We start from the raw sequence: 23,329 nt of genomic DNA, 5'->3' as shown, positions 1-23,329 counted from the left end.
GATGGACGCAGCCTCTTCAGCTCCCAACTAAGAACCATGACCTAAAGGATTAGGCTTGATCAAACATCATCAAATATGCAAAAGAGGCTGCTAGAGAGGTGGGTGAATGGGCAGGGACTTGCTGCTCTTCTGTCCAGAGCTCAGTCTGGACTGAAAAACAGTGTGTTTGAAGGTTATGAGAAGTGTATGTTCAGCTTGCCTGATACAAGGGGATTGATGCTCTGAGTGAATGTCAACTTCTGTGGCAGTGACAATCACCAAATGCATCAAAGGTGGTGGTTAAAGCCCTCTGAGGGAAGCAATTAAGAAATGGGCTGACCTGGATGCAGATTTCTTTCCTCTTGAGCTAAAGGAGAAGGCTTAAGCAGGAGTTTTATATCCCTTCAATTTTGCTTGCTTTTAATCCTTGCTAATGCTGCCTGGAAAGCTCCATGAACGTTTGCCCAGCCCTTCCCTGAGCTCCTGGTTTCAGGGGCATTACGACTTCAGCAAGATTTAGGTGAGTGACAAAGTGAAGGAAGGAAAGAAGAGCTATTTTTTTTTTCTTGATTTTCTGTTTGAACTCAACTCTTCATTCTGTTGTCTCTAGGGAAGGAGTACAGTAAAGCAATAGTCTTAAAACCAGCTCATACGTCATAGCATTCTCATTCTTTCCCTCTCTCTCTCTCTAATATCTTTTGTTTAGATGAAATAACAACCTTGTCATTAAGCCTGGGTCCAGAGGCTGTGAATTGCTTTACCTTTACACAACTTTATACTGCTATAAGAGCCTAAATAAATGTTAGCCTCAGCTGTTTCTGTGCATAAACCACTTGTATGGAATTCTCATAAGCTTCTGAGTGCTTCTGTAAATTAGGTTATCGCTTTCAGGTGCCAAGATGAAGGTCTTGCAGACCCTGCTTGGGCACCTAACTGTGAAATGTTGCCCTGGACACTGAAAAATCATTCATTTCTACTAGTTATTGGGTAGTGAAGAGAGCATTGTGAACCAAACTGTTCATAGTGCTCTTTACAATAGGGTATAAGAAAATACAGGCCCTTGAAAAATGTGTTTGCAGGCAGGGAAGCTCAGTGCAGAAGATGTCTGTGGAGTTCAGAAGAGCAGCGCTGAGAGATGGAGGTGCTGTGTTGCATAGGTGTGTAGATCAGAAATTCCTGACTACCCAAGAAATGGACCATTCTCCCCATTTTGTTTTACCATCTCATTCATCTGTGAGTGGGATGTGGCATCAGCTAGAAGCCTAACCACAGCATCCCTTACCATCCAGCTGGGTAGAGTAGGTCTTTGTCTGGTTCCATAAGCTGCTCCTGACCAAGATATCTCCACCAAAGAGATTTTTTTTCCTGCTCTCAGCTGTGCCTTTTCCAGTCCTTCCTGCCACAAATCCTGCAAGCAAATGCAGGCCTGAAAAAGGAGGAGGAACATGGAAACTTCTTCCATGCTTGTATTGCCATTATTACGCTCATGATAGCATGTTTTATGCTCAGAAGTCCTTGTTCTGATTTTTCTTGTTTGTTTGTTTTTTATGTGTTTTTCTCAAATTATTTGACAGGTTAGTGTTAGCAGGTCCATCAAAGTAGCTGTAAGAGTCATAGTGGTAAATAGGCCAGTGAATGAGTGATGAATACTTCCAGGAACGTCACAGATGATCTACTGCTCAGTTATTATGGCTGTGTGCTGGACTGAATTCTTCAGCGCTGGCTCAAGGCAGAGAGGTGGGAGAGGTAATTGGAAAAAAACAAAGAAAGAGGAAAGCCAGGCACTGTTCTAGCACATGGGGCAAGATGGTCATTTGCCAGTGTGGTCTTTTGAAGAAAATGCAACTGTTGGAGAGCTGGCCTTGAGGAATAGTATAGATTTGTGATTTAATCTATTTCATCTTTTAAAGGTTGTGTGTTCTTGTGAACTATGTGTCTCCTGTATTTTGAATTTCTGTTCATAGCTGATATAGCTGATGCTTACCCTAAGGTATCTGATGTAAGTGCATAGAAGTTACTGACGTCCTATGGGACAGGATGTCCCATCTACCTTTTTTGTTTGTTTGTTTGTTTGTTGTTTTTTAAGAGTATTTTTGTAAGCAAAGTTCTTTGCCAGTATGAACCATGAAATAACTTGATACACTGTAAGAGCTGTCTGCTTCAGACATGGGATATGAATACAAAGATTGATGAAGGATTTATAGAGTTAATGATTTATTTCATATGTCAACTCAGAAACAAGAATTACAGGCTCTGTCTTGCCCAGATAGATAGAAACTTAGTGCTGATTGAAAACAGTATTTGCACTACAGTTTATTGCTGGAGTGTGTCTTGGAGATTTGATTTGTCCTCACCTGTTCAGAAAACTAATTCTAATGTTCGTCATGTAGCCTTTCTTTTCTCTGAGAAACTGGACTTTACTGTGTCAAATCGCTTCTTATGAGTAGGATGTGGTGGGTGGAAGCAAGCCTGCGTGACACCTGGATGCTTGTTCTGTCCATTCATCCATCCCTTCAGATGCCACCCTGTTAGTCAGGAGGACCACCCTGAGCCTCCTCCTGGCTAAAGAAGCAGGTCTAACTTGTGTGGTGTGATCATAAAAACAGGTTGGGTTGTTGTCCTGATGTAAACAGTGGAGGTCAGGCATGGGCTGTCTGACAGGGACCCTAAGACATCACTAAGCACCTTTTTACATGCCTCACTACTCTTTTTCCCATTTCTGACTCCCCGTTGTTGCTCTTGTTTCTCCCTTTCACTGCTCTGCTATTATACCTCCAAAAAAGCTTGTCCTGTCCATGGATTTTCATAGGGGCTCTAGATTTGTAATATTCTTAGTTGAATTTACAGTTTCTGATACTATCGCCCATGCAATTTAAACCTTACCTTACAGCCCACCTGAATGGATCTCATGTTCCTGCTGCCATTTCCCCCCCCCCCCCACTGGAAGATAAATAAGCTTTGTTTATTTTAACTCTGCAGGCAGAAGCACTTGTGTGGGATAATGATATATCAGCTCATGCCCAGTCTGTTGCCAAGGCCAAATATGAATTTTTGTTTGGCTTGGAAGAAGAGAAGCCTTCAGAAGTGGGTAAGTGCTATTTATCCCTAGCATGCGCAAAAGCAGCCTGAAGCCCCTTGGGAAGGAATTACAGAAGCTGCTCCTGATAGCTGCACAAGGGCTCACTTGCTGTGCCATGGTGCCCTTCGGCAGAAAGTAGTGCAGTGCCAGATCAAAAGATCCCAATGTTTTGGCCAAAGCAGATTACAGCAGGTATCTGTCTTATGTCCTTACCTTTCTGTCTGGCTTATCTGAGCAACCTTGGCATGATGGTGGGGGCTCATGTGCCAGTCACACACAAGTGATGGGGTGGCGACGGAGCCTGACACTTCTATGCAGTAGAATTGTCTCGGCCACACTTCTGTGCTCCACATGGTGAAACACAGCTCTGCCTGGCAATCCTTCCAGGAATGCGTGAGCTCCACGCTGCTGTTCTGACAGCTAGAAGTAGATAAGATTTTAATTTAGATACTCCAGGTAAAACTGAACTGCTCCCTCCACTGTGTTCAGTAATTCATGTACTCCAGATGCAATATCTACTGTTACGCCTAAGGATCACTCTTGTTTCTGCTCTGTTCTTTCAAACAGAGGGGTGTATCCTACCTTTTCCCAACCAAAGCATAGATTAAAAAAAAAACAACAAAAACAACAAAGTTGTTACTGTATCTAGTTTTTGGTTTTTTTTTTTTTTTAATTACCACCAATCCCTGCCCTCTTTGCAAAAGTATTTCCTTAGGCTGTTCTCTTTACACCCTGATCCCTTCTAATTGCAAACTTTCTGGAATGTCACTTTTAATTAGAGATGATGATTCTCTTCCTAACAGAGAAGGGCAGCACAGAAACAAGCTGTGTACGCGCTTACACTTCAGACAGGGAAAAAAAAGAAAAAAAAAAAAAAAGAAAAAAAAAAAAAAGAAGCATCAGTGAAGTTTGGAAAGCGAGCAGTATTTTTCTCCTGGATTTTCTAAAGATGGGTTTTCCACATGGGAAATCCTAATTGCAGAATAGCTGGAAACACAAAACCAAGCAGATGTCTTCATTTAGGAATGTTAAAAACTTTTACAAATTGCTACAAAAATGTATATCATGTTGCTACATGAATCATAGTGACCTCATTTCTTGTTTGCTAATAGACAATGTGAGAGTACTGTCAGCAGACATTACTGCAATTCTGGAGATTGGTATTAAATGAAATATGCTGTGTCTAACAAATCCAAGTGAATCTATTATTGTTACTAGCCAAAACAATTAGCAAATGTGATGGGCATTCAGAGTCATTTGAGTACTTAGCGATAAAAGAAAGGTATCAGCCAGAAGTATGGGCTTGAATCCATACTTCTTGAACCATAATTTTCCTGTGTTGCTTCTTGTCTTGTATATCTGAATTGCCTTCTGTACCTTTATTAATTAGAAACTGTTATCAGGGACTAACAATTAATGAAAAGGGAATGGCTGCAATAGAGAATTTGCAAATAATTTAACAGTAGTTAACATCTAACATTTGTGAATCGTACCAAAAAACTGCTATACGAGTGCATTTTCTATACTATTATGCCTAGAGGATGAATGACTATGATGAATACCATGTAGAGTCTCAGAAACGGTCCCTTACCTTGCAATAGGTGGCTTCTTCTGCCAGAAAGGCAGAAATTGAACCCCATATGGGACTTCAAGGAGTCTCCTTGCCCCATGTTCCAGCCAGTTAGTCTTGGTGATTGTCCAGGCAGGGATCTGTGATCTTCGTGGGTAGTGATAAAAGTTTACTAATACATACTGCTTCTGTTGTGTGTTTTCCCCATCTGGGATGAGAGTATGTGCTCTCTTTGAGGCTGCCATTGCTCCTGCCCAAAACTCAGGTTCCCTAGTATGTGGCATTATGCCTACCCAGACCCATTTCTTGCTGTCACAGGCAAATGCAGCCTCCTCTTCCTCCTGGAAGATGCTTGACCAAAATGGATACACAAGGGTGGTGCTACTCCCTCTACTTGTTTTCTTTAAAACAGTGAACTTTAGTTTGTTCTTCATTGTAGATGAATTATTGTAGATCTGACTGAGTGCCGTAGTACAAACACAGGGCCCTGTGCACCAAAATTCACCTTCCCTTGATTCAATATGTAGTAAATATGTCATGATAGAACTTCAAGGGATGGAAACTGTTTCAGTGGAAGCAGCTATGTGTGGAAGTCTCTCTGTGGGGTGGGAGAAACACCACTGAATGTCCAAAACAACTTACTACTTTCTGTAGTTGCTTTTAAAAGAAAAAACATCATGCTTTTCATGTGTCAGTGTATGTAAGATTTCAAGTGAGTAAGTGATAGGCATAGTGTCCAGGAGCAGCACTCCTGTTTAAACTTAATCAGGACAACAGCTTGTCACTGTGGGCAGAAAAGCTGAACTTCCTTTCATCTAACCCAAAAAGATTTCACCCAAGTCTTGGCTGGCTTCAGAAAATGAGAACACAATACGTAAGCTGCTGAACAGCTTAATTAGTTATGCCTCCCAATTTATCCTTTCTCTCAAAAACAGCCTCATTTCTGAGACCCTGCTGGATGCTGTTGAGACTCTATTTTTTTTTAATTGGGTAGTGAAATACTTGTATTGAATAAGACGCTTAACAAAGAGGGAAGAATGACTGAGGAAAGGCATAAAACGCTTCTGTTTGCATAGGTCTCACTCTGGAGACAGCAGGCATGGTTAACAAGCTTTTGTGCTGACTTTTACATTCCAATTCTAAGCTTGTGGTGATTTTCACAGAGGAGAGGAGAAAAGAATCCAGTTAGATGCATATAGAAGAGGTGCTTAATTGCTGTATTCAATTGTGCATGCTAATAAAGCTGCCATATTACAAACAGTTCCTCATTTCTCTCTTTGGTACCCTTAGTCTGCTTTTATCTGGGAGTTTTGTAATCTCTGATGATCTGTACTCACGCTCTCTGTCTTCACTTTGTGACTTCTGTCTGGCTTTTTCTCTTTCTCCTCTGTTGCTGGTCCTCCTCTCTGTGGTAACTGGGTAGATGTATCCACACAGAAGCAGGTTCAGGCTCCCAGCATCCTCAGCATCCTTTCCTCATCCAGTCAGGATGAGGGTATGTGTGTTTTCCCACAGAGCCCTGCTCATGGTCTCTGTGGCCGCGTGCCCCAGCACTGCCTCACCATACTCCTCAGCAGCGTCAGCCTTCTGCCTCCAGCAAAAGAAAATATTTTCTAAAATCTGAACTTGGCAGGAGTGCACAAGATATCCTCTCAGCTTTGCTAGCATAAAGGCTGCTTGTTGTTTAGGTCTGGAAGCGTATCCTTCTCTGGATCTGGCCATGCAAACAGTGGTCTCTATTGAACAGCCCTGTCTGTTAGGCCTTGGTAGTCTGCAGAGTACTGATTTTTCTGACTTAGCACTTCATACATCTAAATGGCAAAAAAAGAGTCTTGGCAAAATGGCAGTCCTAAAAAACGTGTCCCTTGTTATGTAGGGAGCCCTACAAAATGACTGCTTAAAGAAACATGTAATCAAAGACGTTCCTAGCGCCTATCGTATGAGGAGAGAAATCCAAGAAAATACCTTCTTAAAATTCATGAAGTCTCTCTCTGATACTTTTAGGAGGGTAAGCTGTCACTCCTCCTCTGTAACAGAGTTTAATCTTCTTTTCCACAAAAAAAATACCCTGTACAAGTAGTCCTGGGGTTGCTGTGCAAATCTGGTCTTTCCCAACAGCTGCTGAGAAAAGCTTGTTTTTGAATTCCTGGTGAAACAAATAGCTTTTTGGAAAGCCCGTCACTCACTGATTTGTGTACAGTGAGGTGTTGTGAGGCAACTGAGCTCATTGTAACAGCTTGCTTTTGCCAAAAGAGATGGTTCCAGCCACACACTGCTGCACATTGCCTCATACTAACTGTTCTGCTCTTCTCATTTCTTAGCAAGCTTAATCCAGCAAAAACTTTGTAAGAAAAGATCTAACAAAAGACATAGTTTCTCCTGACAATGTGTGCTGAATCACCTCTGCAAGTGGTCAAACAGTGCCAGAGCTGGCATGCAGAAGAGAATGAAATACATACCTTAACCCATGCAACAATATTTATTCTTGAATGTGAATCATGGAGATGAGGGCATTTGCTGTGGGTTTCTTTGACTTGTTTCAAGCTCTAAGGAAAAGCATGGTGTTGTTTCTTTGCACACCCTTTTTTGTGGTCCTACATTGCTGATTTAAGCAGCCTTAAGAAGGTTACACCTGTAACCAGATTTCCAAGTCCATTTTGCAGTGACAGAGCCGCTGAAGACAAATGTGGCAAATGTGCATTTGAGATCTATCCCTCAACATTTAGTAGGGACGCATGTTAAGACTGAAATCTGGAAAGCTAAAACGTGGTGCTCACACACTGAGTGGAAATTCCATCATTCTGTTATATGCAGTTGAATCTATAAGTTATTGTAGTTTCTAGGGTCCTGCCATTGTTTGTGATGTGCTGAAGACAGGCAAAAGTTTTTATGTAGTAGTGTGCATTACTACTTTTTCTCATGGCTGTCCCTGGTGTTTGCTGTCTCTGTTGGGCAGTTAGACATTATGTGAGGCACATTGCTCTGCAGGAGGAAATTGCACGTCTCTTGACCTGCACTTTAAAGCTGGGTAGTTCAAGTTATCATAACCTACAGCTGCAGGGAGGAGATTGCCACATCCTTGACTCAGTAAACAACAAAGTGTTTGAAGGGCAGGGGTTTAGTAGGAATTATAGTTAAAACATGGGCTGTTTGTTTATTGATTTTAAGTCACAGAATTAAACACTCAGTGGCTAGGAAATGCCAGATGGAGGTAGTAATGACCTCCCCTTTTGCTGGCTGTGCATGATGGTTGGGGACCAGTGTTGCCAGTAGCCCTTGGTGCTGGCTGGTCTCCTTCAGGCACCCTGATTGTATGTGGTGCAGGCAGAGCACAGAAGCAGCTGAATAGAAATGTTTTCCTGGCACGATGGAGCCCCGCTCACAAGCACAAAAGGAGGGTCACCACTGGCCAGCCATACATGGGCACAGTGTGGCACGGCTGCCGTGGGCACCTCTCAGCTTCTTTGCCTCAGCCCCATCACTTTTTGAGGCAGATGAGGGAGACGCTAGCACACAGATGCTAGCCCTCTGACAGGTTGTTGCCCTGGTTCATCTATAAAGGCTTCTGGAGAAATAACAGCATGTTGTCTTGCTCCTCAGGGAGTCTTGATTATGAACATGTAGAAGATCATAATTACACGGGTAGGTGGAGTTCTGGTGTGGTATTGTACTGAGTTGTACATGGTACAACAAATATTTTTCCTGCTCACCATCTGACAGAGAGCAGCTTCTGCACTGGAACCCTGTGTTGTTTATTTAACACTGCTCAGCTTCCTGAGGAAGGGAATCTTGTTCACCATGCCAGTTCCTGAAGAGTTCCCATGCAGTGTCCAGCTACACCTTTAGCAGAAAACACTGGGAGATACACATATCGCTCCATGCCCTATTTTTATTTTAACTGTGTAACTTGATATCCAGCTCCTGGGATGCCTCGATGACCGTGTAGGATGCCCTCTTTTATCCTGATTTATTGATCCTGAATCTTAAAATGCAACAAAGGACATCCTTTCCTGTGGGTGTGTCTGGTTTCCTCAGTGGGTGCTGCAAGGACCAGGAGTCCTCAGATTTGTTTACAACTGTATGAGTTGTTGTTTTTCTTTAAGACATCGTTGCTACCTTGAGATCTAGAGAGGCTTTTCTGTATTTTTGTTTAAAGGATTTTTTTTTCTGCTTTTAAAAAGATTAGCTAAAAACGCAGTATTTTAAATAGTTAAATACAAGTGCATACAGGGCGTCCTCATTTGGTTTCTCTCTGTGTGTCAGAGCAGCTGTGGGTTGTCATTGCTCCAGAAGTTTGCTCTGTCAGCTGGAGGTTCTTAGGGAGTTTTTAAAATAATTCTTGATGTCACTACATCTGTCTGAACTTAGAAAATCGTTCCTTAGGAGCTTCCTTTCTGCAGTGAACAAATTGTAAAGTTTGGACTGTTTCTGGATTTGATGTTTGAATTTGGGGGTTAATGTTTATGTTTTCCAGTTTTTTTAAACTCCACACTTGATGTTCTTACAGTCACTGTGGGGACATTTAGCAAGACTTGCCTGCATCACAATGGAAGCCCAGTTTTTCCCTTTGTGTTCCTTCCCATTCACCCTCATGCTAGCAGCTGTTTAGCTCTACACTTTTGCTTTCCAGGGTAATGACTCTGGGGACTGAGCTATCTCACTGACCATCTGCGGCCCATGCAGCAATTTGTAGCATGTAATCCCTCCCACTAAGCTCTCCCAGCACGTGCTGTGTGTTAGTTTTGGACTGGGTCCTGTTCTGAGCTCAGTGTGGGCCTGCAATCTGCTGTGGCAAGGTGCCATTCTTCCCGCAGCCTGGGGAACAACGAGGTGCCCAGTGGAGAACTTGTAGTTCAGTGCAGTTTGAGTTACACCAGAAACTTTTGAACCCCATTTACCACTGCGAAAAAAAAATAAAATCTGTGAAAGAAATAAATAACATGCTGTTCTGGTCGTTGCTGTCTTAATGGACAGTATTTCAGTATGCAGCCTGGGTGCCCTTCTTGATCTCCTTTTCACAAGTGGTGATGACTTGTGCCACATCACAAGCTGCAAGAGCTGCGGCACTGCTTGCAGCTAGAGAGGCTCTTGGTATATGAATCTGATGTGAGAGCAGCTGTCCCATGACTGAATGTTCACCTCCTGCAGCCTCTTGTGGTCAAAACTAGAATCTAGGTAACAGAGAACTACACAGAGCAATACTTCTCTGGAAAATTCTTCTAAAGTCTTGTGGGCCAGGGGCTTCCTGAGCAGCATGGAGTAATGAGGTGGATGGAGTCCTGCCCTGTGCTGGTCAGTTCAACTGTGGGATTAGTTTGGGCTGTTGACCACCGCTGGGTCTGTGCTCCTGAGGCTTGTCAGTAACCCTCTCTGATCCTCTTTTATTTGGGGTGAGGGATTCCAGGCAGCATGATTGCTTCTTTTACTTAGGTAGTTCTGGTTTCCCTCCACTTTCCTGGGTGTTTGCCAAGGTGAGAGTGGAGAACGCAGTGGCATTTAACCTGCACCTACTTTATAGGCCCCACTCCTCTCTCTGCTTAAGTCAGCTCCCGTATTTCCGCTATGCTGTGTTTTGCACTGTGCTGCAGGGTAGGTAGAGACCTGGCTTCAGTTTCCCTGGGTGAGCATGATGTCTAAATGCCCAGAGTGGCTACAGCCTGCCTGGTTTGTGGATGCCTGCAGTCTGATTAGAAAAGCTTGGTGCTCACATCATGTAAATCCCTTGGCTTTGGCTAGCAGAGGACTATCGGGGCATGGAGTGTGACATCATTTCGAAAAAGCTGCTGACGGTGATGGAGAAGCATCCCTGCTCTCCCACAGGCAGGGGCCGCTCCAGCTCAGGCTGTGCAGGTGCTGCCTTGTAGATCCAGATAGTTCTAGGTACTGATGAAGTGCTGGAGGCAGTGTGCAATCTGTGTGACCCACCCACCCACCCCCCGCCTGCTCTGTATGGGTGCAAATAATGATAGTGCTCCAACTGCTGTGATTTATTCGTTAAACTTTGTTACTCAGAGATCATTTCCTTGTAACGTACATATTGTTTATACTGCCCTAATTTGGCTTTTACAAAGAAAGGCGACAAATGCCTGCAGCAGAAAGAGGTCACTGCTGTGATTCTGCGTGTAGCTTCATCCACACGTTGCTAGTGGTCAGTGCAGAGGGCTTCAGAGAAATAGGATGCAAGATGACCATGCTGTTGTGTGAAATCTTCAGCTCAGTAATGCTGAAATGCTGTCGGGCACCTTCTGCTGTAAAACCAACACAGCATTGTCAGGATCACCATTCCTCCATGAGCACTGCTAGAGCAAGCAGCAGTTAAGCACAAATATCTCCCTGGCAGATCGTCAGGCAGCCTTTGCTGGAGGAGATTTTTTTCCCCCTGCACGCTGCCAAGGTGGACTCCTTAGCTCCGGCGATAGACTGAATGAGACTGCAGTTCCCCCATCAGTTTCATAATACTCAGAAAGCTTCCATTTACATCATTGTGTGCAGTGCAGGGCAGCAGCTGCCAGGAAATTTGAAACTATTTTGATTCCAGTTGACTAGAACAGCAGCAATTGAATTAGCTGGTATCGCTATAGATAAACTGATGATCTTTGCATTTTATTTCTTTGACCAATGGGTAACTGCTGGAGCTACAGTAACCTCTGTGAGTAAGGAGACTGTTCAAGCAAATATATCTGATTTCTCTTCCTAGCTTATATATATATATATATAAATTCTGTTTAGAGAGAGACACTCACACCATTCTTTTGTAAAATGTACCTGTGAACAGTATGTCTGTCTATGCTTGTAACTTGTGTTTTTCTTCCTAGAATTTCCTTTTATTATGCTGTAGACAAGCTTGATTGAATTGGAGTGATTATTTATCTATGGAATATCATATCTATGCCTGATTTAAGTCATGAATTCTTTCAGCCTCTAGTCACCAGAAAGGCTGCCAGTTGCTGTTAGATTATATTTGCCCGGTCTCCGTTTTCTAGCCACTCACCCCCGTGCTATTTTAGCCTTTTCTCTCTCCTTGTAATTTTGCTTTGTTGAAAGAATCTGCTTTCAATGCAAAGTAGAAATCGGTGTTACCTGAGAATGTGTGTCCCTTCATTGTTTGTTTGGTGGTGGGTGGTTTTTTTCTCTGCTCATCTTCAGTGCGGTCCTTAAATTATGTTGTTGCTTTTCTAGCCTTGTTTGTAATGCAGTCATATTGGGGGATGGGGTTAGACGGGATATGCCAGTAGCTGCGGCAAGACATGATGCTGTAGTGGTGGATGGGAATAAGGGAGGAGTTTCCCTTAAAGAGCTCAGGCTGCTGCAGACACTGACACCTGAAGCGATGTGCTGAGCAGTGGGAAAGGCTTTGCCTCTTGCAGGAGCAGGTGGTGCTGGTGTCTGCATGGAGCAGTCTGCAGCAGTGTTGTGTGTGGCTCTTCCTGATGCAGCGGGAATGGGTTGTTGCTTTGGTGCCACGTATGAATTTATTCCATTCATCCCTGAATGAGAAAATATTTCTCCAGGATGCTGTGAAAGCAAGAATCCCGTTTGTTTGTAGTCACACTGCAGCTGCAGAAGTCCTGCCAGAGCTTTGCTACTGTAGACATCACTATAGAAAATGCCTTAATTTTATGCTGTAGAAGTGCTTCCCTCTTGCCCATGTGAAACACTTGCAGCTTCTGTGTTCATCAGAGAGGTGTACTGTGCTCTCTCCCTGTGTGTCTCTGTGTGCCTGTTCTACATGCCTGGATTTCCTGACTGTACTGGGCTTGCTGGAAGTTTGTTTGGGAGTAGGTTATGGAAAACACTTCGGAGAAGCAAATCAGAAACTTTCTTGGGACTGTTTACTGCTGTGTGCAGCTACCAGCGATAGAAGAGGCATTCAGCAATGTGTTCAGCATTCACTGCTAGAAATAAGGCCACTTCTGTTTCCCTCATCTCGGTTCAGAAGCTAAGATAACAATTAGCAGAGATGAGTCTGGCTGCTTGGCATGAGCTGTACGCGGTGCCTTGTTGGAGACTGGCCTTCAACAAGCATTGGCTGCCTCTCAGCTCCATGGAGGCCTGGGGGGGATGACACTCCAGGCTCATTTCAAGTGTGGGGAGCCTTTTGCCACCATGAAGCTGAGCTAGTGCTGGTGCAAGTATGGAAGCACCGCAGCAACACAGCATTGTTCTTGTTCATGAGTCTTGTCCTGGCAGAAACATGTCCGAATGGTGACCTGGTGCCGATGCCATAAAACATACATAAAACATCCCCTGTGTGGCTGTGCAGCTGAAATTGTGTGCAGTGGGTGCTGTTTATCTGGATCTCCCAGGCACTTAGAAAAGGGACTACCCCTGGAAGTGCTCAACTTAGGGCAGGAGACATCACTGTCTTGCCACTCCTCCAGTGCATGCCCACCTGTGAGCTGGAAACCCTGTGATGGAGCCAGGCTAGCCATGTGGTGTGGACAGATCTTACTTACACACTTAGCCATGTGTGTGTGAGATCTTACTGTTTGGTCTGAGGCTGCATGAATCTTGCAGCAGAGGAGGTCCTTACTTGGCCCAGACACTGTCCTCAGTGGCAGCCAAGCCATCTCGATGAAATCTGACCCACTGAAGGCTTATTCTGGAGTGAATAAATCAAGGGTGCAGAAATACTAGAGAACCTACAGGGGTAGAGACTGTGTCTTGGCACTGTCTGAGTCTGTCAGTTTGATCCAGTGCACACTCACCTCATGTGCAGTAGTAATCCTGTGGTTAGAGCTACTGTCTTAGCTGACAGGTATGGGCTGCTGCTTCTTGTCTTTACAAACCACTGGCAGATACATAGCCACACTTGTGTGATGCTGAACTCGCATTAAATTATTCTCCCTTTTACCTTGAACTCAGCCTGTCATTAAACAGATTCACAAGCTTCTACTCAGCAGTGGCTTGTGGCCAGGTTGGAGTGGCAGCAGCCATGTGTTTGTAGAACAGCTCCCAGAGATACACCTCAAGCAGGGCAAAGCATCCAAATGCAAACTGATATCTGGTTTCAGATCTGTCCCTCGTAAGGTTTTTCAGAGTAGTGTTTGGATCTAGCCTCCTTGTTGTTTGCTTTAAATCAATTTCAACTTCGGGACAGGCCTTTCTGTAAGTTTACAGTGAACACAGCTGCAATGGCTTTTTCTGAAAGCTCATCTCCTCCTTGGACAGTGATATCAGGTGGCCAGATAGGCGTCAGTGTGCCATGCATGCTGATTCATCCATGCTCTGAGAACAGCTGGTTCTGTGTTACCCGAGAACAATAGGGGCCACTGGGTGCTCGGCTCCTTTGAAAATGTCACTATTAGTTTTCTCTCCCTCTTTGTTTACTATATTGGTTTGAGAAACAGCACGAGGAGGGAGTGCTAGCAGGCTTTTTCTGAAGCAGTGAATTTACTTTTTCAAAGAGAAAATGGGAGCTACTTGGTATGCATGCTTGTCTGCAACACGAAATTAAGTTACCTGAGTTGTTAAAGGAGGGGGTTAGAACTGGCAGAAAGTTGAACTACCACGTAATTTACATAATTGGTTTTGTAGTATTTATTATGGGGTGTGGCTGATTACCTTCCTTGTGTTTCGCCACAATAAGTGAAAATTACCTAGAAGTATTTTTTAAGTAAAACCGATGTGATTGACACAAGCTGTGGATGGATGCTGAACCTCTGAATATTTGCTTTCTTCAGCTTTTGCATTTGGCACATGGCCTTAGATATTCATAGGCCACTGGGACCCTTTCTGAAGTGTAGCAGACATTTTTGGCATTCCTTCCTCAGCAGTACACACTTCCAAAGTAGGGCTGCCCAAAAGCTTCTATGTAAGAGGGACCAGTTGTGGATAACAGCAGTGTGAGCACGCAGAAGTGAGTTAAACAGAATGGTATTTTCCCTGCTGGAGTGAATGCAGTTGCTCTGTTATGAAAAGGCTGGGAGGGGAGATTAGGCTTTTTACTTATGCATATAGTAGGTAAATCCATGTGCTATTTTCTTTTTTTGCAGGTAGCGGCCATGGAAGTAATACTTTGCTGCCCCACACCATCATCAATGAATTTCCAGAGTACAGCACTATGGAAGCAAGTAGAGATGCACTAAGGACTCCATCAAAGAGCCAGGCAGAGCCTGTGACATGCAGTCCAGAAGGACGGGACCATCACCATATATCTGACAGGCCTCCCCAGTCTGTGGCTTCTGCAGATGAGCCGAGAGCTCAGGTTAAGGCAACGCACCTGCACACTGCAGAAGAAGGCTTGCAACCTGTGGGTAACTTGCCAGAGAAAATGAAGATTTCTCGACAGCTAGAAGCAACAAAGGTACAAGAGAGAGCAAATACTTCTCTTGATTCAGAGATGCACATGGAAAAAAAGAGTGTTCCTGGCCGCCAAAATGTGCAGACAGCCAGAGAACCAGTTGCAACAGGCCAAGAAAAACCCTCAGACATGCCTCTTCCATCTGAACGAACAGCTGAGGAAAAAATGCATTTGATCATAGAGAAAGATCTGGCTGCAACATGGACCGGTGAAAAGCAGTCTGAGTCCTTGCAAGCCACCAGTAATAATGCTGAGGAGGTCTGCACAGCAGAGGAGATGAGCTGTTGTAGACCATCTGTGACAAACTTGGAAGCAGCCAGCAGAGTGGAGGGGTGGGCGCACTCTGAGGAGTTTTCAGCTTACAGTCAAGGCAAAATGCAAATGGGTCCTGAGAGGAGGTTCTCTAAAGAGGCAGCTGTGAGCAAACATGTAGAATTTCAAGGGGTGGAAATTTTATGGCTGCAAAAAGCAGAGGACCAGAACAGAAAGAAGCATTCGCTGCTGGAGACCACATCTGTGGAGAGGAAAGCATTCCCCAAAACATCTAGTCACTCTGTGCCACTGATGGTTGGCCCCAGCTTGGTCACCTTGCCAGACAGTGCTAAGAGTGAGGTCTGGGAAGAGCCCAGAGTGGGAACTGCCCATGGAGCTGCTCCTCTGGCACTGCTTGATGAAAGTGGGGAGGATGAAGTTTTTGTGAAGGACAAGAAGAACCACAGCAAGGAGGAGACTACTGTGCTAGCGAGAGGCCATGGCAGGTGAGATGGTGACTGAGTGGTGCATGGGGGGGAAGGATGAGCATCTCTCCTTGCAAGCATGGAACTTGTGTCTGCCTATTTGGGAGATTCTGGTTTGTCATCAGCAGCACTGTTGTCTTCTGCCTGCAGTGTGGTGGAAACAGTAATGTTTAGTGTACAGTGATGGGCAGTGCCAGAAGTTGAGCTGAGGCCAGTCCACACCATCTGGAAATGAAGCTCAGATTTATTTGGAAGTGTCTCTTGCGTTCTGCCTGGTAATGGTTGTGTGACGAAGAAACTATGGCATGCATAAGTAGCATCCAGGCTTGGTATATAACTAAATTTAGGCATTGCAAAGGTCTGCCCACATACACCCTGCTAGATGTTCTGGTTTTGAAACAAGTACATGGAAGAGTGGTGTGGGCCATTCTTTGTAAGGGTGTCCTGATTTGCTCGCTCTTCCTTACTGACTGTGTCTGTGATGGAATGTTGGGTGCCCCTGTGGCTGTGGGCCAGCCGGCGTGCTGGTTCCCTCAGTGCTTTGCTCTGGTTAGTGCTAGAGCCAGTCTGGTTTCAGCCCTCATGGCAGATGAGTACTGCAAACACTTGAAATCTGCCCCCAGGCCTCAGGCCCTTATTGCCACATGAGGGCACACAAATCTCATCATGAGACATATAAAAAGCTGCTGGATTGTCTCAAATGGGGGAATGTTTGAAAAAATAACCAAAGTGCACACTGCCTACCTGATGCTCTGTGAGCAGTGGTCTGGGATCTTGCTTTCTTCACAGTTTTGAGAGGCTTCCTCCAGCCCCATGGAGTGCCCACGTGGGCGTGTGGCTCTGGTCTATGCAGCCTCCATCGTGGCCCAGGGGAATGGTACTAGTGGAGAGCTTGTGAATTTGAGTGCAGAAACTGACATTCCCTTACATTAGGCTGTTTGTAGTGTTTTCCCTCCTGCCTCTTGCCCAGCAGACTGTATCCTCTCTCATCCCCCAGACTGTAAAAAGCAGAGAGGAAGACAGTGCTGCCAGAAGTGGAGGCAGCATGAGGAGAGATGCTAGCGTGTTGTCCACTGAATGCCCTCCTGTACAAAGCACAGACCTTTCTTTTCTCAAAGGTGGGGAATGAGGAGGTCTTCTCAGTGGTCCAAACCTAGCTGCCAAACTGAAACAAGCTGTTTGTGATTAATTTCTAGGATGATGGAGGAGGGGGAAGCAGCCATGGGAGGATATGAAGATGTCCTTGGACAGAGGCAGTCTGATGTCTCCACTGATCTGTACAGCTCGCAGTTTGAAAACATCCTAGACAATGCCTCGTTATACTATAGCGTGGAGTCTTTGGAGACATTGTACTCAGAGCCTGATAGCTACTTCAGTTTTGAGATGCCACTCACTCCAATGATCCAACAGCGTATGAAGGAGGGCAGTCAGTTTTTGGAGCGGACTTCAGCCTCAGGACAGATGGATGTCTTTGAGCTTCCCCCTGACGGGGAAGAGAAGAGCTGCTGTGAAGGGATTGCCAATGGCTTAAGGAATGTAAGCGAAACACTCTTCAGAGGAGATGTCACAGAAGTTCCTCATTTGGGAAGGTAAAAGTAGTGGATGAGCTTTCTATGTTTGTGCTTAATTTTTCTTAATCCATGTGTACTTCAGCAGATCATCTCAGAGCATAATTATGATTCTGCACACTGCATGCTTTGTACACTAAATGATTTCCAGTGTAACAGAGTGAGCGGCAGAAGACAAAAGAGCCATCCAAACCTGCTGTTTATTAGGAAGTACAAATACGCAAATTTTTGTAGGCTTCTCTGTGATACTCTGATTCTGCCACAAGAAAAAGGATGAGTTGTATTGTCACAGAGGAGTTAGTGACCCGATGCAGATGAGCATTCTTGTTTTCACTTGTACCTGAATTTGCAAGCAGCAATTTTAGTAAAAGTAAAATCCTGTGTGCTCTAATGAGTTGTCCAAACAAACTCCTGATCTGGATGTTAAAGGTTTGTCTCTTTTTACCTCTCTTGAGATCAGCAAGAGTTTTTCCAGTTGCTTCTGTTGAAGTGAGGCTTTGCTCCCACTTTGCCCTAGTAACTGCACTAGTTAGCTGATTTTCTTAACTAGTGCACTAGAAACTGACTGAGATGAAGGAGTGTTGCAAAAACTTTGAAGATTCAGGCAAAAGGAGAGACAAGTAAGAAAAGAGAGAAGCAAACACTGGGCTAAGTAATCAGAAAATTCTGTATATTTCTAGAAACTCACACCATGAGAAAATCTCCTCATAAGGTGTTGTCGAAGGGAGATGGGGAGATGGACCAGCACAGGGGTACAGCCAAAAGCAGTGGGGGGGTGAGAGATCTTGCAAGTGACAAAGGTGCTTTGAGTCTCTTCCGTCCAGAGACAGGACAGTATGTTTTAATAGTCCTTAGATGGGACTGATAGTCTGAGCTTCCTGGGCATTTGTAGCAGAACCTCTTTTATATGTTTAGACTTCTTTTGTGCAAGTGTAAATAATTCAGAAGTAGTTTTGTCAGCTTCCTAAGGAGCTTAGAGTCAAAAACTGAGGTCAGTCCTGACACTTGCAGCTCCTTCTTCCACTGAAACTTGTGTCTGCCATAAGACTGTGAAGAAACAGAAGACAAGCAGTGTGCATACTCTGATATGTTACCCTTAGATGCCTTAGGTGTTGCCTTAGGTGGCCCTCATGCTGAAAAGTATCCTTGGGTAAAATTCACAAGACAGCAGTTGTCATGAGGATGAAGTGAGCTTAGGCAGAGCTTGGAAACATGCTGATTGCCCACCTAGTGTGGATTTCATTAGGAATTAAGTTCATTCGAGCTCAGACTTGCAGTGATTGAGAAATGCTAACAGAAGCTTGTTAAAGAGCTTCTCTCCTTACTGGAAAAACAAAAATTTTCACAGAAGTGTGTTTGTAATCAAGCTGCTGTTGCAATCTGCACGACTCTTAGGTACAAAGCCTGAGAGCTTGCTGTCTTATGGTGGGTATGGATAAAAGAGTGTAGCTGCAGCAGAGCAGCCAGGCACAGGTGTACCCAAATGGGTAATCCTCCAAACAATAGCCTAATCAACTGCCCCCCACTCTGACAGTCTAAAACTGTATTGTATTATACCAGGGCACAGACGGCTGGTAAACCATGTATTCTGTAGTAATGAAGCCATGGAAGAACTGTGGTGTTGCAGCATGCTGTTGAGGAGTGGAATAGGATTGATGAGGGTTGCATTGGATTTATTTAGGTGAGGATGAAGATGGACCATCACTGTGATGCTCAGGTGAACCAGACATAGCTGACAAGCAAACAGATATTGTTGCTAAGGGATTTCATGTGTTATTGAATTACCTGAAGCAACCTCATGCAACATTCAACAAATCCAAGTGCAAAGTCTTGTACCTGGGTCGTGGTAGCACGTGATTGCACCCACTATGAGTACAAGCTGAGGGATGTAAAGATAGACCACAGCCCTGCTAGAAAGGGCTTGGGCCTACTGGTGGGTGGCAAGTGGATGTGAGCCACCAGTGTCCCTTCACAGCCCAGAAAGCTAACTATATCCTGGGCTACATCAAAAGAAGCTTGGCCAGCAGGGTGAGGGAGGTGATCTTGTGTGGTGAGACCTCACCTGGAGTACCCGCATCCAGATGTGCAGCGCTCAGGAGAGACGTAGACCTGTTGTAGCATACAAAGAGGAGAGACACAAAAACGAGCCAAGGGATGGAACACCTTTCCTACGAGAACAGGCTAAGAGAGCGTGGTGGTGCTCGAGCACCGGGTGGGCGGGTGGCAGCCCCATCCGGCCCGTGCTCGCCTGCAGTACGGAGTGGAGCCGCCGGGGGTCCTCGAGACCTGCGCCCAGCAGCGGGGCGAGCGAGAGGGGGGCGGGCTGACAGCTGAAGGAAACGAAAACCGAAAGCGAAAACGCAGCATCTCCCTGCGCGCGGATATTTCCGTGACATATAGAGCGTATGGGAAAGCGCCTAGGCGGAGTACGCTTCCCAGTACCTGCGTTAGTTGGTGGGGGAACGGGTTGTAAATCACTGTCAGTTCTCAGTTCAGCACGGGAGGAGAGAGTGCATACGGAAGCAGAGAGCTTGACACCTGGAAATGGCACACAGCGTCTGTGCTGCAAAAGGGGAGTCAGGGGCTCCTGGTGGCCTGGGAGCGGGGCCGGCCCGCCGTGCCCGAGACTCGGGAAGGATCGCGGGCACTAATGGCACGCGGACCCTAGGTGGCGTGAGGCTGTAATTCACAGCCCGCAGTGACCGCGTGTTCTGCCGAGCGGGCGGGAGGATAACATCCTTCCCAGCTCTTAGGAAATCACTGGCTCTGGGAGGGGTCAGCCCTGGTATGTGAAAGCCAGTCACATGTCTTCATAACTGAAAAAACGAGGAAAAAAAAAAAAAAAAAAAAAAAGAAAAAGAAAAAGATTAAAGGCTTGCAGGCTGCTAGTTCCTATGGGCTCCTCGGCGTCCGGATACTTCATCCCTACCAGCTGCTGGCCATGGCTGAATGCAGTAAGTGTTTGCGCAAGCTGTGCAGGGCTGAGTGTACTGCCCTGGGCTGCAGCTGGCTGGGGAAAGCCGTGCAGCCCCTTGCAGAAAGTTTGCTTGCAAGTCCTTTCCCAGCAGAGCTTATTTGCCCTTTGTGTCTGGCTCAGATGTGGGGAGAAGGGGAACCTCAAGGAAGATGTGTGTGCAGTTTGTGTTCTTTTGGGAACGACTCCAGCTCCGGTCATTATTGCGGGTTTTAATCTCTTTCTTAATTGTGTTTGAGACATTTCAATGGGGAGAAACAAATTTCTGCACTTAAGATAGGCTTAAATTTCCCCAGCTGACGGGGGCTGAATTGGGAGGAGGGAAAGTGTGCGAGGATGTGGAAATAGCCTTCATCTTATTAGAACAACCCAACCCGCACAAAACTATGAAACTATGAAACATCATGGGGTCCTCACACAGCCTGCAGAGGCAGTAACGTCGTATTTGGATGGCATTTGGTCCTCTTACCTGTGGGCTATCCCTGCTGTTTGGCATCATGCTGAGAAGGATGAGGGGCTCAGGCTCAGTGCCTGGGATTTACTCTTTCTCAGAGGCAATAAAGAAGAGTATTTTCAAGGTTCTACTGAGATGCTAAGCCTGAATTTGTGTGGCCCAAAAGAGGTGTAATCTTTTGTACAGAATCAGAGTGGGAGAAAGGTTACATATTTCTATAGAAATATAACTCACTTTCCCTAAGGTGTCTTTGCTATGTATGCAGTGAGCAACTGAACAGTGCTGTGTCTCAAAGCAAGCAGTTCTCCCTGTGATGATCACATATCTGCTTTCTGACTTTATACAGTGAATTTGTTTTAATCTTTATCTATTTATCTATCTATTTATTTATTTATTTATTTTCCTGCATTCCTTGTAGCAGACTTTTCATTCTGTCTTCCCTTGCTTTCTACTGTCAGAACAAAAAGAAAAAGATCCAACTTCTGGCATTTATCTTCCTAAGTTGTCTTGGAAAGTGTGATCTCTAATGGTAGGATATAACCCAACATTTTTCCAAATCCAGGGAGATTGCAGAAAAAAATGTGTATAGCAGCTCCAAATCCAGAAACATGCTAAGTATTTGCCACCTGCCATCTTCTTCAAAGAACTGCTGCTGCTCAGCAATTTTTGCACGTCCTGGTTTTGTTGTTGTTGTTGTTTTCTCTAGCAATGCAAACACAATTTTAGTCTCATATGCATTCTTTTGTAATTCAAGGGGTGATGGTGGGAAACAAACTCCCTAAAGCAATCTGCTGGTTCTCAGAGCAGATGCAGAAGAATTCTGAGTGTGGTTCCCAGTGACTGTCAGGCTACTCTTAATGGATTGGACCTCTCAAATCCTGGTAGTAGTTCATTCTGAAAACAGCTGTTTTCATTCTTCTGTATGTGGGTCATTTCCAGGGCATAGTTTACTGGTGCTCTACTTACTCCTCCTTAGAGATAGTAAACATTGTTAATATGTAAAGTCAATTTTGAATTTGCTCTCCCATCTTATCAGTATTCTGCATGCTATTTACACTTCTGGCTTTCAGAGTGCACTTTGTTTTTATTTTTCCAGTGGTAGCTTATATTGGATTTTCACTGTAAATGTGGGATGCAGGATTTGCATACTTAATGGGGTAACCATTCTTCATTAATTTGATTAGCCTGTCCAACTGCAGCCTGGTAGGACTTTTCCCCTTTGAATACTCAACTTATGACTTGACTGTGTTTTGTTTAGCACAAATCTGCCTGAGATCCCTATGTTCTGAAGTGGCTGTGTTTTGGCCTTCATGTGTGCCATCACAATGACAGTGGGGACCTAGTAGGGATGATGCTGTCAGAAGGTACTGCCACTCTTTATCCACTGCTTTGGACCTATGGAGAAGCATGTGGGGAATAAGAGCTGGTCCAGATAAACACTGGATGCTTGAATGCACACTGCAGCCTAACGTTTGATTTGGTTTCTTCCTTGTCTTCATCTGAATGTGTGTGTTCAAGTGGTGTAGGCTGGGAGCAGTTGCAGCTTTCTCTCAAGCTGGTATATTTTTGGTTGTGTGCTTGCTCATGAGCTGGCTTTGCTGTGATGACTGGGTAAGTCATGCTTCTTGCTGTGCCGGCTGCTGGCAGCATCTCACAGAAGCAGAGATCTCCATAGCTGCCTTTTTTATGCCAGATCTCACTTGAAAATGCCCATTTAGAAAATTGAAGCTACTTCTCAAATCACTGCAATGACAGCAACAGCAGTTGCAGTTTCTGGAATTAGGAAATGAGCTCATCTTTTTTGCAAAGATAGAATGATGCAACTCTGTGGTAGAAGGGGCTGTTCTCCGGAAAGGGTTGAGGGGACTAAAGGAAGCAGAAGTCAGTCTTGATCCTGCCTGTCAGTGCATCCAGGCTGTTGTCTTTCTCATGCACCTTTTCAAAGGTGCAGAGACTGCTATACTTGTTGTTATATTTTTTTCTAAAAATGCAAGAATGCCTGGAATAAGGAGAACTTTTATGAGAAGTGTTGCTCACTGTTACAAAATAGTGAATGCATCAAATGTGTCTGCAGCCAGACAGCAAGCACGTGTATACTGGAGTGCATTTTCTGTGCATGGCTGGCTGAATCCATTGGTTACTGAGCCAAGAAAGTGCAATAGCCTGGCACAGAAACACTAAGTCCAAGTAAAGACAATGTGGCACAACCTGCAGGGGTAGGTTTCTTTGGAATCACAAAGTCATAGAATCATTAAAGTTGGAAAAGACCTCTAAGATCACCATGTCCTACTGTCAGCACATTCCACTTTGCCCACTGACCACATCCACACAGTTCTTTATAACACCTCCAGGAATGATGACTCTACCACCTCCCTGGGCTGTCTGTGCTCCTGCATCGCCACTCTTTTGGAGAAGTTTTTCCTCATATCCAGCCTGGAACTCCCTGGGTGCAAATACAGCTCCTATTATTGTTACCTGGGAGAAGAGGCTGACCCCCACCTCACCAGTCTCCTTTCAAGGAGTTTAGAGAGTGATAGGGTTTTGCCTTAGCCTCCTCCAGGCTAACAATCCCAGCTCTCTCTGCTTCTCGCCATATAAGACTTGTGCTCCAGATTCCTCACAGCTTCATTGCCGTTCTCTGAACACGCTCCAGGGTCTCAATGTC

General features: G+C 44.9%; 1 protein-coding gene and 1 long non-coding RNA gene across 13 annotated transcripts in view; one reads left to right on the top strand and one right to left on the bottom strand.

Moving 5' to 3' along the window:
• PSD3 (pleckstrin and Sec7 domain containing 3) overlaps positions 1-23,329 on the top strand; it is a 142,021-nt gene that overhangs the window by 13,111 nt on the left and 105,581 nt on the right. For 8 of the 12 annotated variants that reach the window (XR_004305693.2, XM_085530102.1, XM_085530101.1 and 5 more), the window contains exons 2-4: positions 2,959-3,067; positions 14,624-15,689; positions 16,865-17,257. Coding sequence is in view for 11 of the 12 variants with exons in the window: in XM_085530102.1 (XP_085386228.1) it covers positions 2,959-3,067; positions 14,624-15,689; positions 16,865-17,257 (1,568 nt within the window). In the remaining variant the exon portion in view is untranslated. Of the gene's footprint in view, positions 1-2,958; positions 3,068-11,013; positions 11,278-14,623; positions 15,690-16,864; positions 17,258-19,931; positions 20,191-23,329 lie in introns of those variants that run through there. The other 4 variants (XM_085530103.1, XM_015849600.3, XM_085530104.1 and 1 more) reach the window with 3 other exon arrangements.
• On the bottom strand, positions 10,595-11,891 carry LOC107306434 (uncharacterized). The gene is made up of 2 exons (XR_001552117.3): positions 11,709-11,891; positions 10,595-10,876 (listed from the first exon to the last, which is right to left on the bottom strand). It is a non-coding gene; the product is annotated as an uncharacterized LOC107306434 (long non-coding RNA).

The sequence above is a fragment of the Coturnix japonica genome, chromosome Z, assembly GCF_054131305.1.
Source record: "Coturnix japonica strain WE chromosome Z, WE-NBRP24, whole genome shotgun sequence".
Classification (NCBI taxonomy): Eukaryota; Metazoa; Chordata; class Aves; order Galliformes; family Phasianidae; genus Coturnix; species Coturnix japonica.
The sequence above is the reverse complement of the archived record's forward strand: the minus strand, read 5'-3'. Positions and strand labels throughout refer to the sequence as shown.